The sequence below is a fragment of the Odocoileus virginianus genome, chromosome 2 (genome assembly GCF_023699985.2).
Source record: "Odocoileus virginianus isolate 20LAN1187 ecotype Illinois chromosome 2, Ovbor_1.2, whole genome shotgun sequence".
NCBI classification, from domain to species: Eukaryota; Metazoa; Chordata; class Mammalia; order Artiodactyla; family Cervidae; genus Odocoileus; species Odocoileus virginianus.
Window position 1 is genome coordinate 71,337,426 of NC_069675.1, and position 17,205 is coordinate 71,354,630.

Here is a 17,205-nt window from a genome sequence, read left to right on the forward strand (position 1 = left end):
TTAACATTTAACATTTGAGAAACTGATTGATAAATTATTTTCCAAAGCTGCTGTACCATTTTATATTCCCTTCAGCAATGTCTGAGGGACCTCATTACTTTTAATCAGATGCTTAACAAGTTATATATAGAGAAATCTCTTACTTTTAATTCCATAACTAGTAAATGGAGGTGACTCCCCATGTTACACACACAGTAGTCTATGTACTGCTTTTCTGCTGATAACCTCTCTTTACTCTGGATACAATATTGTAACAGCTAGTACCCACCAGAACTAATCCAAAATTTCATTTTTACCACTCCAATTCAATTAAAAATCTCCTAACTTTTAACTCTAATATGAGTTGTTAACAACTTTTTTCTGTATCTGTGCTTGTTATTTCTGAACATGTCAGCTGTTTGTTCTTTAAAACTAGAAAGAGCTGAGCAAAGTGGCCATCTCACCCAGACACAGTGGTGGTAGATGCCTGGTGTCTGGCCATGAGAGCCTGCTATACTCCTCAGGAGTGACTCCAGCAACTTAAAATGATGGCAGGTGGTGGCAGTCAAGCGAGTCAAATGAAAGAAGAACAAAGCCACGGAACAGCAGACTTACTTATAAATAACTGCTTTATCTTCGTTTTGGAATTCCAGATGAGGAGTTCTTGCCAAAGGTTTCAAGTCAAAACTGCTTTCATTAAAATTCACTTTTATTTTTAACCTTTAACAAGACAACATGTGTGAGAGGATATTCAGAAAACAACACTAGCTTGCATTTATGGAGAAATTATTGTTATATATTGACCACTATGTATACACTGTCCAAAATACCATTATTTCAAACTGGTGTGCATTCTTGAGTATTTATGAGTTGCTGAAACTATGATAGAGATTGGTTTACTATTTACTGAGGACCTAGAATCGGGTAGGCAAAGTTTAAAGTACTCCTTATATCCTAGAGCTTATACTCTAAGTGTAAAAAGAAGTTACAGAGATTGTGTCATTTACCAGCATAAATATAAAATGCTTTTCCTAAGAAAGAACTCCAGCACCTCATTTCTCAGTCTCCCTTGCCATAAGGTGGCAGGCAGGTGACTTAGAGCCCTCCCATCTTGCCCCAACTCAAGACTGGTTGGAAGGATGATACCAGCCCTGTGAGGAGCATCCACTGCTGGCACAGATTACAGCAGAGCTGGGGGATTCTAGGCCAACAACTGGAGCAGCAGCTTCCTGGTTCTGCCATTTCCTGACCACAGCAGAAACAACACATCTCTTGGTCAGTCAGTGCTACACTGTGATTTGGGGAGTTATTTCTGAAATTTGAGCCCTGTTTCTTACAACCTCCTAATGATTTTGTGAGCAGCATAAGTCCTCAATGAATGAATCCTTTTCTGGGGGAGGGGGAAATTCAGCTGTCTAAAACCAAGAGCCATTATCCCAACTAACATGCCCAGTACCCCCAGCTTGCAAATAGCCACACAAAGAATTAATGGAAACGATCAGTTTGATGCTAATTTAGTCAGAATGAACCTTCCTAGAGAACGTGGACTTTGAGATATGTTTGAGTAAAAGAAATTGGTACAGCAAACATCTAGAGTAGTAATAAAGCATTACTCACAAGAGGACAAAAGGGTTTCCTGTGTTAATACGTCTGAGAAGGGCTAATGCAGTGGCTCATTTGTCCCCAGCTAACTTTCTTAGGCAAGGCTATCCTGGAGAAGAACTTGAGATGAGAGTAAATACTAAGGGAACCAAACGATAATGAAAAGGCTGGATGAGAAGGGTATTATCGGGTAAGACCTTCTCAACTACCTCTGCTTTTGCTCAGAGAAAACTAAGAGTATGGGCAGGAATGTCCTCAGTCAACAAATCCCATGGCTTCCTCTCAGTTTGCTACACTCCAGAGTATCTGGCATAGGGCCTGATCCTTCTTGTCACTCTTTCCTCTCCTGACATCTGTGGCAAACCACAGACTGCTTCCTCTGTCTCCTTTTCTTCTTCCCACCTCCCAAATTTTATTGCACAGCCTTTCATCTCAGTATTTTTCTTTTCCCCAGTATTCTCTCCTCAGCCTATCCAATCCATTCTTATCCTTTTATTCTCATTCCAAAGTGAATAACTCTTTTAGTTCTCCAGCCTCAAATCCCCTTCTCTCTTGAGCTGTAGTCTCACTTTTCCAACAATCTGTAATACATCTTTACCTGAAAGGACCACAAGTGTATAAAACTCAGAATAAACAAAACTAAATTCATCAACTGCATTTCTGAATCTGCTCCTCCCATGTTCCATCTTATGCTGATAGCACCTCCATCCTCCCGGTGGCCTATTTGATACATCAGAGTCTTCCTTGAGCTCCCCTCCTCCCTGTTCACCATATCCAAACATTATTTCATTAGTTCATGAAACAAACACTGATTTTGGGTCACTCAGTTACTATCCTCAAGGAATTTACAGTATATGTATGTGTGTATAGATACATATATATGAACAAAAAAATAAATAATAATGGCTGACTAGGAGCTTGCTCTAAAGCAGTGATCTTTAAGTAGCTTTGTTTATACACTCCTAAAAGAGTTTTGAAAAACCACATAACCCCTTGGATATTTTAAAGCTGACACCTACAATTTTTTATTATAACTTTAAATAGTTTGTTTCTTGTTAATAGATTTTAAAAATATCAACTGTCCCTTAAAAATCAAATATTCATTAGGTTAAAATGAGTGTGGGCCTTACTAGCAATGAAAATTTTAAGATATTGTTTGATAAAATAGATTTTAACCACCATATTGAATAAGGCACACCAAATCTAAAGCAATCACATAAAGCTGTTATAAGAGGATTTTGAAATTCTGGCAGTACCAGAAAACATTTGTTATACTTTAAAAGAAGCATCACTAAATTATATAGCTTCAACTATCCAAATTCAAAGCAACCCAACACAGACCAAGTACCCTGGTTCTATAGCATGCCTTTAAATCAATGAATTAGTTAAAGTAAAATAAAAAATATATATGACAGGGAAATACAGAAAGGCCTGTGGGTTAAGTTTTCTTGCTTCATCATTAAAGTCTCTAAAAAGCCACTATTTTTATTTGCTCCTTCATTCAGTATCTTAAAATTTTTATACACAGGTTGAAAAGTATGCTTTTCTTTTAAAAAGTGGGATAAGAAGTAATATAGATGCAGGCTTGTTCTCAGGCAGATCAACTTTTGGGAAGAGTACCTATAGACTTATGAATCTGGAAGCTGAGTCTCTTAAAATTGTCCAAGCCTATGTATACCTTGGAAAGTCTTTATAGACCATCACTGTATATTTTGAAATTCACAATTTGAAATTCACTGCTTTGAGGGAATCCACTTACTTCAAATACCTAGACCCTGGATAAAATGTACCCTTTGAGGTGTCACTAGTCTCACAAGAAAAAGAAGGGACTTGAAGAAACACACACATTCACACACAAATGTAGCACAGGCTAGAGGTATGGGAAGCTAGGGACCATAATGGCGGGCAGCAGGGGCATGTGAAATAACAGATAATGACCCCTGAGGACAGATGGAAATAACAGAGCTAAAGGAATACTGAGCCCTGTCTGGGCCAGCGGTAAGGTGGGGACACTACACTTGAGAGACGCCACTCTGAGCCCAGACCTTTGAAGAGAGCTAACTAGGCCCAGGTTGATGGCATCCCAGCTACCAGCAAAGGAAGAAACAGAAGCAAATCCTCTGTAGAAGTTCCCCCAATTTAGGCCAACAGGACACCCAAAATAAAATTAACTGACAAATAAAATTCACGAAGCATACGAGAAAGCAAACCATTATAATTGACAGTCAGCAAGGGAAAAGATTCAGCATCCTCAAGAAATACAGAATTTGGAATTATCAAATACAGAATGCAGAGTAGCAGTATATAAAATGTTTAAAGAAACAAATAATCTAATCACTAAGATAAAACAGTAAGAGCCCATTAGGAATGAACAAGCATATGGGGTGGGGAGAGAACATTTAAGAAATTAAAATTTTAATATTCAACACAGTGAAAAAAGAATTAGTAAACAGGAAAATATAGCCAAAGAAATTACTGGACTTTCCTGGTGGTCCACTGGTTAAGAATCTGCCTGCCAGAGCAGGGGACATGGCTTTGATCCCTAGTCCAGGAAGATTCCACATGCCATGGGGCAACTAAGCCCATGCATCACAGCTACTGAAGTTCTAGAGCCTGTGCTCTGCAACAGGAGAAGCCACTGCAAGGAGAAGCACACTGCAGCTAGAGAAAGCCTGTGTGCAGCAACAAAGACCCAATGCAGCCATAAATAAATAAATTTTTAAATTAAAAAGTAGTAGAGTCATAGATGTAGAAAACAAATGTATGGCTACCAGGGGACAAGGGGGAGAGGGATAAACTGGAAAACTGGGATTGACATATACACACTACTATATATAAAAAACAGATAACTAATAAGAACCTACTATATGGCACAGCAAATTCTATTGAATACTCTGTAGTGGCCTATATGGGAAAAGAATCTAAAAAAAGAGTGAACATATGTATATGTGTAAATGATCCACTTTCCCGTATACCTGAAACTAACACAATATTGTAAGTCAATTATATTCCAATAAAAATTTTTTAAAAAAGAAAAATATTTTAAAGAAATCATAATTATGACAAAATTTATATCACTGTCTCGAGAAAAAGTCTTCAAATTCTAAAAGGTTCCTTAAATTTCTACTATATTAATCATTACCTGCTCCTTTTACAAAATTCACTTTCTATGTAGTTTGGAGGCAGTCTAATCCACTCATTTGGAGTCATTAAATGCCTTGATCTAGAAATTCCTGGGAATCTGGAATGCAGTTTGGCCTTCTCAACCTCTTTAAATTCTTTCATTGTATATATTTTGCCTGTAGGACAATTAAAACCTAAAATTAGCACTCTTAAATGCAACTGCCATTGCTCTTGGGTTATGAAACCACGTAACAAGTAGAAACTAAGTACCAGTCTCACACTGAAGAAGAATTCTTTTCCCATCATCTTTGTCATATTGTGCCTTTTTCAAAGGGTCACGAAATGGTGGGATGGTAACCTATAAGAAAAACAGTTCTTTGAGGACTGGGTTGCAGGTCTTTTTTGGTCTATTCTAAGCATCCATGCATGGCTCCTATGCCAGAAGAATCAAATGGCATTCTATTATTATATATATATATATATATATATATATATATTTGACGGACGAGAGATATTATATATATATATATATATATTTAACACATTACAAAGAAATACGGGCACTCCAATACATCTCCAAGCAAGGCTTTCCAGCCAAAGAAGCATGGTAAGCTCTTGTTTTAATAGCCTTTTCAGATTATTGTGGATATTCTTTTAGATATTATACCCAAAATCAACAAGTGGCAGTTTCTTAAAGGTTAGTGATGATGTGGAATCTGAAACCATATCAATGAGTTATTCAAACTTTGCTACATTAAAATTCATTGACCTATCTTGAACTCTGAATGGCTCTTTTATCCATATCATTAATTGGTGGTTTAGAAAAAATTAGATCACTGAGTTATATGAGGTCTTCCAAATGTTAATACATTTCATTATATAATAATCACATTCATTAATATCATTACCAATGTATCAGTAAAGTCTTTGAGTACTGGGACACTGTCACACTGATGATGGAACGATTTTTCAAAAATTCAAATTTTTGAAAGCTCACATTTTATCATTGGCAACAAATACCATCAGTTGTTTCTCTTAAGGTGGTAGACTCACTTAAGTAATTTTGTAGAAAATGTCTGCCAAATATCCAAGACTTAATAACCAAAGTCTATAAGTAAAAGTGATGTTCCATGAAAAACAAAATCGGCCAGTTCAGCTCAAATTTTAAACAATCATACTGTATTTCAATACACAGAAGTATTCTTTGCATACTTTCCATTTCATCATACAGAGTATTAAGACCAAGATCTGAGGTGAGGAGGGATAAATTAGGAGTTTGGGATTAGCAGATACAAACTACTAGATAAAAAACAGGGTTGTACTATACAGCAAAGGGAACTATATTCAGTATCTTGTAATAAACTATAATAGAAAAGAATCTGAAAAAGAATATATATATTACATATATATAAATCACTTTGCTATATACCAGGAACTAATATAACATTGTAAACCAACTGAACTTCAGGAACTAATATAACATTGTAAACCAACTGAACTTCAATTTAAAAAAAGTGGGGGTAAGACTTAATAAAATTAATAATGTTTACTGTTTGATCAGGACATTCTTAAGTGAAACTGAATTTTTTTTTACTGTGAGTGCATGACAGTGAAGAATATGACTACTAGTATAATTTGTGACACCAGCTTAAGTAGTTCTAAGGTACTAGCTGTTTTACCCAACGCTGTTTTTGCACCATCAGTGCAAATGTCAACATAATGAAATAAAGCTGATAATATTTAGCACTATTATGAAAAGTTTTGGCCTAATGGACCCCCTAAAAGGGTTTCAGGGCTGTCAAAGTTCTTGTACATCACTTTGAGAACTGCTGATATAACCTCAAATTGCTCAGCTTATCTTAAGAGGTCACCTATCAGCTTCATTTACAAAGTCATCATGGTGAAAGAACAAAAGGAAATTTTGGTATCAGGGAAATCCGGTTTCAAATCCCAATTCTCACCCTTACTAGCTATGTTACTAGTTAACATGTCTAAGGATCTACCTCTATAAACTCTCAATTTAACTCGGACCTATAAAAATACAGACAGTAGCATCTACATATATCCAAATCTGGGCAACAATTTAAAGATTTGCTTTGCCCTGCAAATGTCAGCAGGGCATGTCTATGATTCAAGGTAGGTTTTTTGTCTTATTTTGTTTAATGATATCCACTACTAGCAAAAATGTGAAAAAAGTAGATTCTCTGGAAGTGGAAATGTTAGTCACTCAGTTGTGTCCGACTGTTTGTGACCCCATGGACTGTAGCCCACCAGGCTCCTCTGTCCATGGAACTCTCCATGCGAGAATACTGGGATGAGTTGCCACTGCTTTCTCCAGGGGATCATCCTGACCCAGGGATTGAACCCAAGTCTCCCACATTGCAGGCAGACTCTTTACCGACTAAGTCACCAGGGAAGCCCAGATTTGCTGGAGGGGGTGCAAATTATATAACCATTCTGGAGGACAATTTCATGATATGAATCAAAATCACGTATAACTTTTAATTCAGCAATTCTACTACCAGCACCTTATCCTAAGGAAAAAATTAAGAAATAAATAGTTAAAGGGATGCTCATCATACTGTTGTTTATAACAGTAATAGGTCAAAAACAATCTAAAGGTTCAAAATAAGGAATATTTTTTAAAAAGATGCTATAGCAATATTGTATATGAGTTTAGAAACACACTCATACTCTGGTATTGACAGCTGTGCAACCTTTTGGACAGATCACAGCCTTGTTGTGGTGAAGGGGCTTGTGTAACAGTGAAGCTATGAGCTATGCTGTGCGGGGCCCCCTAAGATGAACAGTCCTAGTGGAGAGTTCTGACAAAATGTGATCCACTGGAGGAGGGAATGGCAAACCACTGCAGTATTCTTGCAACAAGAACCCCATGAACAGTATGGAAAGGCAAAAAGATATAACACCAGAAAATAAGTCCCCCAGGTTGGAAGGTGTCCAATATGTTACGAGGGAAGAACAGAGGGTAATTACTATTAGCTCTAAAAAGAATGAAACAGCTGGGCCAAAGTGGAAACGACGCTAGGTTGCAGATGTGTCTGGTGGTGAAAGTAAAGTCTGATGCTGTAGAGAACAATATTGCATAGGAACCTGGAATGTTAGGTCTGATGAATCAAAGTAAATTGGATGTGGTCAAGCAGGAGATGGCAAGAGTGAATATCCACATCTTAAGAATCAATAGGCAAACATAATTCAGATGACCATTATATCTACTACTGTCAGCAAGAATCCCTTAGAAGAAATGGAGTAGCCCTCATAGTCAACAAGAGTCAACAAAAGGAATACTTGGGTGCAATCTCAAAAATGACAATGATTTCAGTTCATTTCCAAGGCAAGCCATTCAACATCACAGTAATCCAAGTCTATGCCCCAACCAATGATGTCAAAGAAGCTGAAGTTGATCGGTTCTATGAAGACCTACAAGACCTTCTAGGACTAACACCCCTTTTCATCATAGGGGATTGGAATGCAAAAGTAGGAAGTGGTAGTCTGAGGAGGCTTTACAAATAGCTGAGCAAAGAAGAGAAGTGAAAGGCAAGGGAGAAAGGGAAAGATATACCCAACTTAATGCAGAGTTCCAGAGAATAGCAAGGAGAGATAAGAAGGCTTACTTAAATGGACAGTGCAAAGAAGTAGAGGAAAATAACAGAATGGGAAAGGCTAGAGATCACTTCAAGAAAACTGGAGATATCAAGGGAACATGTCATGCATGGATGGGCATGATAAAGGACAGAAATGGTAAAGATCTAACAGAAGAAGAAATTAAAAAGAGGTGGCAAGAATACACAGAACTCTACAAAGAAAGGTCTTAATGACCCAGATAACCATGATGGTGTGGTCACTCACCTAGAGCCTGACATCCTAGAGTATGCAGTCAAGTGGGCCTTAGGAAGATTACTACAGACAAGTCTAGTGGAGGTGATGGAATTCCAGTTGAGCTATTTAAAATCCTAAAAGATAATACTGTTAAAGTACTGCACTCAATGTGTTAGCAAATCTGGAAAACTCAGCAGTGGCCACAGGACTAGAAAAGGTTAGTTTTCATTCCAATCCCAAAGAAGAGAAGTATCAAAGAATGTACAAACTACCACACAATTGTGCTCATTTCACATGCTAGTAAGATTATGCTCAAAATCCTTCAAGCTAGGCTTCAGTGGTACATGGACCAAGAACTTCCAGATGTACAAGCAGGGTTTAGGAAAAGGCAGAGGAACCAGAAGTCAAATTGCCAACATTCGCTGGATCACCGAGAAAGCAAAGGAATTCTAGAAAAACATTTACTTCTGCTTCATTGACTGCTAATGCCTTTGACTGTGTGGATCACAACAAACTGTAAAATTCTTAAAGAGACGGGAATACCAGACTACCTAACCTATCTCCTGAGAAGCCTGTATGTGGGTCAAGAAGCAACAGTTACAACCGAACATGGAACAAATGACTGGTTCAAAATTGGGAAAGGAGTACAACAAGGCTATATATTGTCACCTTGTTTATTTAACTTCTGTTATGACCAACCTAGACAGCATATTAAAAGGCAGAGACATTACTTTACCAACAAAGGTTTGTCTCGTCAAGGCTATGGTTTTTCCAGTAGTCATGTATGGATGTGAGAGTTGGACTATAAAGAAAGCTGAGCGCCAAAGAATTGATGCTTTTGAACTGTGGTGTTGGAGAAGACTCTTGAGAGTCTCTTGGACTGCAAGGAGATCCAACCAGTCCATCCTAAAGGAGATCAGTTCTGAGTGTTCATTGGAAGGACTGATGTTAAAGCTGAAACTACAATACTTTGGCCACCTGATGCAAACAGCTGATTCATTTGAAAAGACCCTGATGCTGGAAAAGATTGAAGGCAGGAGGAGAAGGGGATGACAGAGGATGAGATGGTTGGATGGCATCACCAACTCAATGGAGATGAGTTTGAGTAGACTCCGGGAGTTGGTGATGGACAGGGAGGCCTGGTCCACAGGGTCGCGAAGAGTTGGACACGACTGAGTGACTGAACTGAACTGATGCAGAATACATCATATGAAATGCCAGGCTGAATGAATCACAAGCTGGAATCAGGACTGTCAGGAGAAAAATCAACAACCTTCAGATATGCAGATGATACCACTCTAATGGCAGAAAACGAAGAGGAACTAAAGAGCTTCTTGATGAGGATGAAAGAAGAAAGTGAAAAAGCTAGCTTAAAACTCAACATACAAAAAAAACTAAGGTCATGGCATCCAGTCCCATCACTTCATGGCAAATAGGTGGGGAAAAAGTGTAAACAATGACAGATTTTATTTTCTTGGGCTCCCAAATCACTGAGGATGGTGACTACAGCCATGAAATTAAGACGCTTGCTTCTTAGAACAAAAGCTGTGGCAAACCTAGACAGTGTATTAAAAAGCAGACACATCACTCTGCTGACAAAGGTCCATATAGTCAAAGCTGTGAAGATGGAACATGATTAAGATGTTACAGCATTCATAGGGAATCACTGAAGGACTACTTACATATCAGACTGTTCAAAAACATAAACCACATAATACCAAAGTTAAAATTAGAAGTCTACCTTCAGAAAATTTGGGTCCTCTTTGTTCGTGTAAAAAGGATCATACTCTTTTGGATCATAATGCTCTATAAATGCATTTCCCTATAGGAAGGAACCACACATAAGAATAAGAGGTGCACAATTAATTTTGAACATAACAAGACTCAAGAGTCAAATACACAGTTCCACTGTTATGCTTTAAAATGGCATCAATGACAAATGCAAATGGAATGGGAAGACCAAACTGGATTTATCTAAGTAATAATAATGCATAATTATACATTATAATGTATAATTATACAGTAACTGTAATAAATAATGTATCTAAGTAATAAATATCATAGTGATAGAAGGAATTTAATTAAAATTTGCAAGATTTTAATAAAAGGTATTAGAACACTAAAAGATTTAGGAATTTGTTTTTAGATACTCACTAGTCAAACATCTCAGATCTCTTTAAAATGCCAGAAAAACAGAAATATTTTATAACCTTGTAAATAATCAAGCTCCATAATTAAAAAAACAACAACACATATCTTGAACCTAGACTCCAAATTTTTTTAACTGGTATATAAAATTAACAATTACATACAGAAAAAAAAAGAAAAATGATTCTAATGTTCACATTTAAATACAGATCTAACCCCTTTACCGCCATCCTTTCCACATGCCCTGGATTTAAGAATAGTATAAGTTGGGAGGGGGGACTGGGATGGGGAATACATGTAAATCCATGGCTAATTCATTTCAATGTATAACAAAAACTACTGTAATGATGTAAAGTAATTAGCCTCCAACTAAAAAAAAAAAAAAATAGTATAAGCTATGATAGAGTATAGATTATACATAACAGAGTTGGCAAGGGCAGGCTGTTTGGATGATTATAAATAAAAAGATAATTATAGTTTTTGAGCAACTGAAAAAAAACAACAAATGAATCCTTAGTACCTTTTTATTTACATATTTTAAAAAACCATCTAATTCTTCTTGTCTCCTTTTTTTAATCTTCTTATATGAAGTAACTTTTTCTATAATTTTCTTCTGGAGAGGATCTGCCACATGGTCAACCCATCTCTTATACAATATCTCTTTTCTTCTTGCATTTAAGAAGTCATGATGTTTTAAACACTTATCTAATTCCTAGTAAACAGTGATAGGAAAGACAAATATATTATCTTAGTTTTCTTGTTCCAAAATTTAAATTTAATTTATATTCATAAGAATAATTCACAAAAGTACCCATTAATTAAATCACTACATTGGCTTCTGATGCGTGATACACACAATACTGGAAACAAAGAATACATGAATAAATTAGATAATATACCTGCTCTCCCTAGAGGACAGACTACAAAAGAAATCTACAAAACAATGGGAGGAGGGACAATGTAGCAAGAGATATATGGGGCTCAGTGTTCACTGCATCATTACAGTAGCCAAGAGGTGGCAATAACTTCAGTGTCCATCAACAGATAAAAATATAAACAAAATGTGATATATACAAATGATGGAATATTATACAACTATAAGAAGGAGTGAAATTCTGACACATGCTACAACATGGATGAACCTTAAAAACAATATACTAACTGAAATATGCCAGACACAAAAGGACAAATATTTTAGGATTCCACTTATATGAAATAACTAGATTAGGCAAACTCAGAGAGACAGAAAATAAACCAGAGGTCACCAGAGGCTTGCAGAAGGAGGGATGGGGAGTTACTGCTTAATAAGAACAAAGTTTTGTTTGGGGTGATGAAAAAGTTTTAGAAATAGATAATGGTGACAATTGTACAACATATCAATGTAACTAATGTCACTGAATTATACATTCAAAAATGGTTTAAAAAGCAAATTTTATGTTATATGTATTTTACTACAATAGAAAAATAATCAATTTTTTTTCTTTTTTTTGGTCACACTGCGCAGCATGCAGGATCTTAGTTAGTTCCCCAACCAGGGATAGAGCCCATGTGCCCTGCATTGAGAGTATGGAGTCTTAACACTGGGCCACCATAAGAGTTCCAATAAAATTTTTAAAAGATTTCCAAATTGGTAGACGCTTGAATAGACCTTAAAGAACAGTTATTTTCGACTGCCCTGGCCCTCTAGTGGTGAAGACTCTGCACTTCTACTGCAGTGGGGTGCATGTCCAGTCCCTGGGCAGGGAACTAAGATCCCATAAGCTGCTCGGTGTGGCCAGGAAAAAAAAGACAAGAGTAAAAAGGCAGAACTGTAGCACAATCTGGTACAAATGGCAAGTAGCCTGCAAAGAAAATGCCTAAATCAGGCTATAAAACTAAATCATTCTCAACAAAACTTCTTATACACCTTTCACCTAGCAAATGAAATCATGTGATTACCAGGATCAACAACATGAAATTTCTAATGAAAAAAATAAAGTACTAAAAACCCTGAGACCTTTTCCAGGTAATATCCCTCCATAACTTCAGGTCATAGCACATCTCTACCATTCTCAGTGAATAATTCCTTTCCTTTTTAAACTCCAAAGAAAATTCTTAAAAACAAAAATAGGCTGCCCACTCCAGAGTTTAGTACACGTCACATGGACATTCATCTTGTCTTATAATTAAGCCCATCCTGCTACAGTTAAAGCCTTGTCCTTACCTAGGTATTCCTGAGTAATAATTCATCAGTGTGTTCCAATAACAGCTCTTAAAAATAGACAGGGATTCCTAGAAGTCCCACTAAAATGAAGAAACAAGTGAATAGGAGGAAACTCTCATAAGCTATCTATAAAAGAATCCCCACAAAGTATAAAAGTGAAGAAGTAAATTAAAGCAATCTCAGAGTTCTTTCAAGGTCAATCCTAAAGGCTAAGGAGTGTTTCCATTACTTTCTATATTTTCTAAAATTTTTATAATGACATGGCACTACATCTAAAATAGAAAAACAAAATTTAATTTTTAACTGAGACACATTTTGTAGTCAATTCTTACCTTAATTATATAATTTTCTCTATATAATATTGATTGAATAGCTGCATCAACATCTTCCTTAGCTAATACCTAAAATGATAGAACAAAATTTTGAAAATCAAGTATTAAAAATTAAATTATTAATACTACCTAGATTAATATTTTATGTGACCTATATATCCCTGGGAAGTTCTCTGTAAATCCCAATTTTTCTACCTCAAATCATATCATCAAGTACTTTTTAAAGAGTATTTGAATCTTTCCACTCTCAGCTACATTTCACTCTAGGAAAAAAAATAACAGATCACAGACATTTTGACTCCCAACATGGTCAAATGACTTGCCCAAAGTCACGTGGTACCCATCTTTTTTCACATCCTATAAAATGATACAATCAGGCCTCTAATGGAATTCATTTACTCATTAATGAATTTTACTTGATTACACTTAGTCATCTATGGGCTTCCCTGGTGGCTCAGTGGCAAAGAATCTGCCTGTAGTGCAGGAGACATGAGTTCAATCCCTGGGTCGGGAAGATTCCCCTGGAGAAGGAAATGGCAACCCACTCCAGTGTTCTTGCCTGGAAAATCCCATGGACAGAGGAGCCTGGCAGGCTGCAGTCCATGTGGTCACAAAAGAGTTGGACTACTGCTGCTACTACTAAGTCACTTCAGTCGTGTCCGACTCTGTGTGACTCCACAGACAGCAGCCCACCAGGCTCCCCCGTCCCTGGGATTCTTCAGGCAAGAATACTGGAGTGGGTTGCCATTTCCTTCTCCAATGCATGAAAGTGAAAAATGAAAGGGAAGTCGCTCAGTCGTGTCCAACTCTTAGCGACCCCATGGACTGCAGCCTACCAGGCTCCTCCATCCATGGGATTCTCCAGGCAAGAGTACTGGAGTGGGGTGCCATTGCCTTCTCCAAGAAAGAGCTGGACACAACATAACAAATAAAAAACAACTCTACGGAGAAGGCACCAAAAAAAAAAAAAAAAAACAACTCCATGCAGCCCAGCTAAAGCTAAAAAAAAACTAAACAGTGATCTCATTTGCTGCCAACTGCAGGAAAAACAAAGTTTAGAGTTCATATTCAGCCAAGTTAACTGCCTGCTAAAACAAAAGTTAAATATTGATCAGAGGAACATGACAGATTCCAGACCCTTTACAATATAGCATTCATAATGTTCAAAGTCACTAGACTGAACAGCAAAAAGGGATCTATACTTCAAAAAGAAAAACAATCTAATGGAAATCAACTCTGAGATGGCCCATATGTTGAAATGAGCAGATAAGGATTCTAGGTCAACTGTTATAGCTATGTTTAAGAAGTTAAAGGAAAATATGCTCAGAATGAATAGGAAAATGTCAGCAGAAAAAGAATGAAAAATACACGAGTGAAAAATATAGTTCTTAAATTAAAAACAAAAAAACTTAAATGGCTTAATAGCAGATTGAATATGACTTTAAAAGAGTCAGTGAACTTGAATTCAAATCATTAGAATTTATCCAGTCTGAAAAACAGAAATAAGACTGGAAAATGAATAAAGTTGCAGTGAGTTATGAAACAACAGCAAAAGGTTGGACAAGTTGATAACTGGAATTCTAAATAAGTAATGGCTGGATGAAAACCACTACTTTCAGACAGGATAGTAGGGAACAGATTTACCCTCTTACCTTAAAAAAATATAGTGAGAGACACTGGATATCAGGCTATGAAGGACAGTGGCCCCTGAGATACATAAAACAAGGTAAATCCTAAACTAGCTCATTAGTGCCTGGAGAGAATTTCCAGACTGTGGTGCAGAAAGGAGGAAATTACTGAAATGAGGAAGGGCGTTTGGGAGTCTGGAAAGGCCAGAGTAGCTACAGTTCATAGAGCACAGTACCAGAGGAAAGAAAGTCACAGAGAGAAAGAGTTTTGGGGATCTGCAGATGATTAGATCTGTAGAATGTCCCCCTTGAGACTTCAGGTGAATGCTGAACACTGTATGCTGTGCTGTGCTTAAGTCGCTCAGTCGTGTCTGACTCTTTGAGCCCCCCCAGGTTCCTCTGTCCATGGGATTCTCCAGGCAAGAAGACTGTAGTGGGTTGCCATGCCCTCCTCCAGGGGATCTTCCCAGACCAGGGACCAAACCCAGGTCTCCCACATTGCAGGTGAATTCTTTACCTTCTGAGCCACCAGGGAAGCCCTGACCACTGTATGCATATGGGGAAACTACTCAAAGAAACACTGTGCAAAGAAGTACCTGAAAGGATTAGGGAAACAATCCCTAGAGGTCACAGACCCCAGGAGTTATTCCTCTTAACAATCAGCCAGAGTGAAAAACTTTATGGTATGCAAAGCATAGAGTTAAAAACTCACGAGTAGTTTTACTCTTACTACAGCAAAACTAGCCACACACTAAGTGCCAATAGAGTTCTACCTAACAAAGCTTGGCGGCAAGACATTTAAAAAAACTCTGTGTCTGAGTAACTTAACTGCATCCCAGAACAAAGCTAAGAGCTTTTATTGAAAATAAAAAATATCCAGCACTCAACAAGAAAAAATTCACAATGCCTGGTATCCAATTTAAAAAATCACCAAGCATACAAAGAAGCAGGAAAATTTGACTAATAATGAAAAGAAGAATCAATCAAAACTACCCCAGAGGGCTTCCCCGGTGGCCCAGTGGTTGAGAGTCTGTCTTGCAATGCAGGGGACACAAGTTTGATCCCTGGTCTGGAAACGTTCCACTGCTGCAGGGCAACTAAGCCTGTAGGCCACAACTACTAAAGCCCACAGGCCCTAGAGCCCATGCTCTGCAACAAGAGAAGCCACCACAATAAGAAACCCATGCACCACAACTGAAAAATAGTCTCCACCTGCTGCAACTAGAAAAAGCCCCGGTAGAGCAACAAGGACTCAGGGAAGCCAAAAATAAATAAGTTAATAAAACTTTTAAAATAAATAAAATAAAATTTTTTTTAAATAAATAAATAAAAACCTCAGAAATGACACAGATAATATAATTATTAGACCAAGACATTAAAATAATTCATAAGTTCAAAATTGGAAAAGGTTGGCTCCAAATTGGAACCAACTGGTTTCAAACCAGGAAAGGAGTACTTCAAGACTATATACTGTCACCTTACTTATTTAACTTATATGCAGAGTACATCATGCGAAATGCCCAACTGGATGAAGCACAAGCTGGAATCAAGATTGCAGGAAGAAATATCAATAACCTCAGATATGCAGATGATACCACCCTTATGGCAGAAAGTGAAGAACTAAAGAGCCTCTTGATTAAAGTGAAAGAGGAGAGTGGAAAAGGTGGCTTAAAACTCAACATTCACTCTTTGAGGAAGACGCAGTCGCCACTGCATTGGAGCTCAGTGCCGCCCACTCTTGTGGACTCACCGCTGTTCGCTCTTGCCGAGGAACAAGTCGGTCAGGAAGCCGCGCCGCAGCCATGGCCTTTAAAGACACCGGCAAGACTCCCATGGAGCCAGAGGTGGCCATTCACCGGATTAGGACCACCCTCACCAGCTGCAACGTGAAGTCTCTGGAGAAGGTGTGTGCTGACCTGATCAGAGGCTCGAAGGAAAAGAATCTCAAAGTGAAAGGACCAGTCCAGATGCCTACCAAGACTCTGAGAATAACTACAAGGAAAACTCCTTGTGGTGAAGGTTCTAAGACTTGGGATCGATTCCAAATGAGGATCCACAAGCGACTCATTGACCTGCACAGCCTTTCTGAAACCGTCAAGCAGATCACTTCCATCAGTATTGAGCCAGGAGTCGAGGTGGAAGTCACCATTGCCGATGCCTAAATCAACCTTTTTAATAAATCGATAATCAGTTGTTTAAAAAAAAAACTCAACATTCAAAAAACGAAGATCATGGCATCCAGTCCCATCACTTCATGGCAAATAGATGGGGAAACAATGGAAACAGAAACAGACTTTATCTTCTTGGGCTCCAAAATCGCTGCAGATGATGACTGCAGCCACAAAATTAAAAG

General features: G+C 37.6%; 2 protein-coding genes across 7 annotated transcripts in view; one reads left to right on the forward strand and one right to left on the reverse strand.

The window, feature by feature from the left end:
* Positions 1–17,205, reverse strand: part of LOC110122876 (protein FAM228B) — a 44,047-nt gene that overhangs the window by 4,749 nt on the left and 22,093 nt on the right. For 2 of the 6 annotated variants that reach the window (XM_020870462.2, XM_070451032.1), the window contains exons 4-9: positions 13,225–13,293; positions 11,210–11,401; positions 10,283–10,363; positions 4,975–5,062; positions 4,724–4,880; positions 595–699 (exon numbers count right to left, since the gene is read on the reverse strand). In XM_020870462.2, coding sequence (XP_020726121.1) covers positions 595–699; positions 4,724–4,880; positions 4,975–5,062; positions 10,283–10,363; positions 11,210–11,401; positions 13,225–13,293 — 692 coding nt within the window. Of the gene's footprint in view, positions 1–590; positions 700–4,723; positions 4,881–4,974; positions 5,063–10,282; positions 10,364–11,209; positions 11,402–13,224; positions 13,294–17,205 lie in introns of those variants that run through there. The other 4 variants (XM_070451038.1, XM_070451025.1, XM_070451053.1 and 1 more) reach the window with 4 other exon arrangements.
* On the forward strand, positions 16,610–17,060 carry LOC110122881 (small ribosomal subunit protein uS10-like). Its single transcript, XM_070451106.1, has one exon. The coding sequence runs from the start codon at positions 16,655–16,657 to the stop codon at positions 17,012–17,014; it is 360 nt and encodes a 119-aa protein (XP_070307207.1). The 5' UTR covers positions 16,610–16,654; the 3' UTR covers positions 17,015–17,060.

Excerpts from the sequence above, each read along its gene's own strand:
- LOC110122881 (XM_070451106.1), top strand. The coding sequence starts at position 16,655 with ATGGCCTTTAAAGACACCGGCAAGACTCCCATGGAGCCAGAGGTGGCC.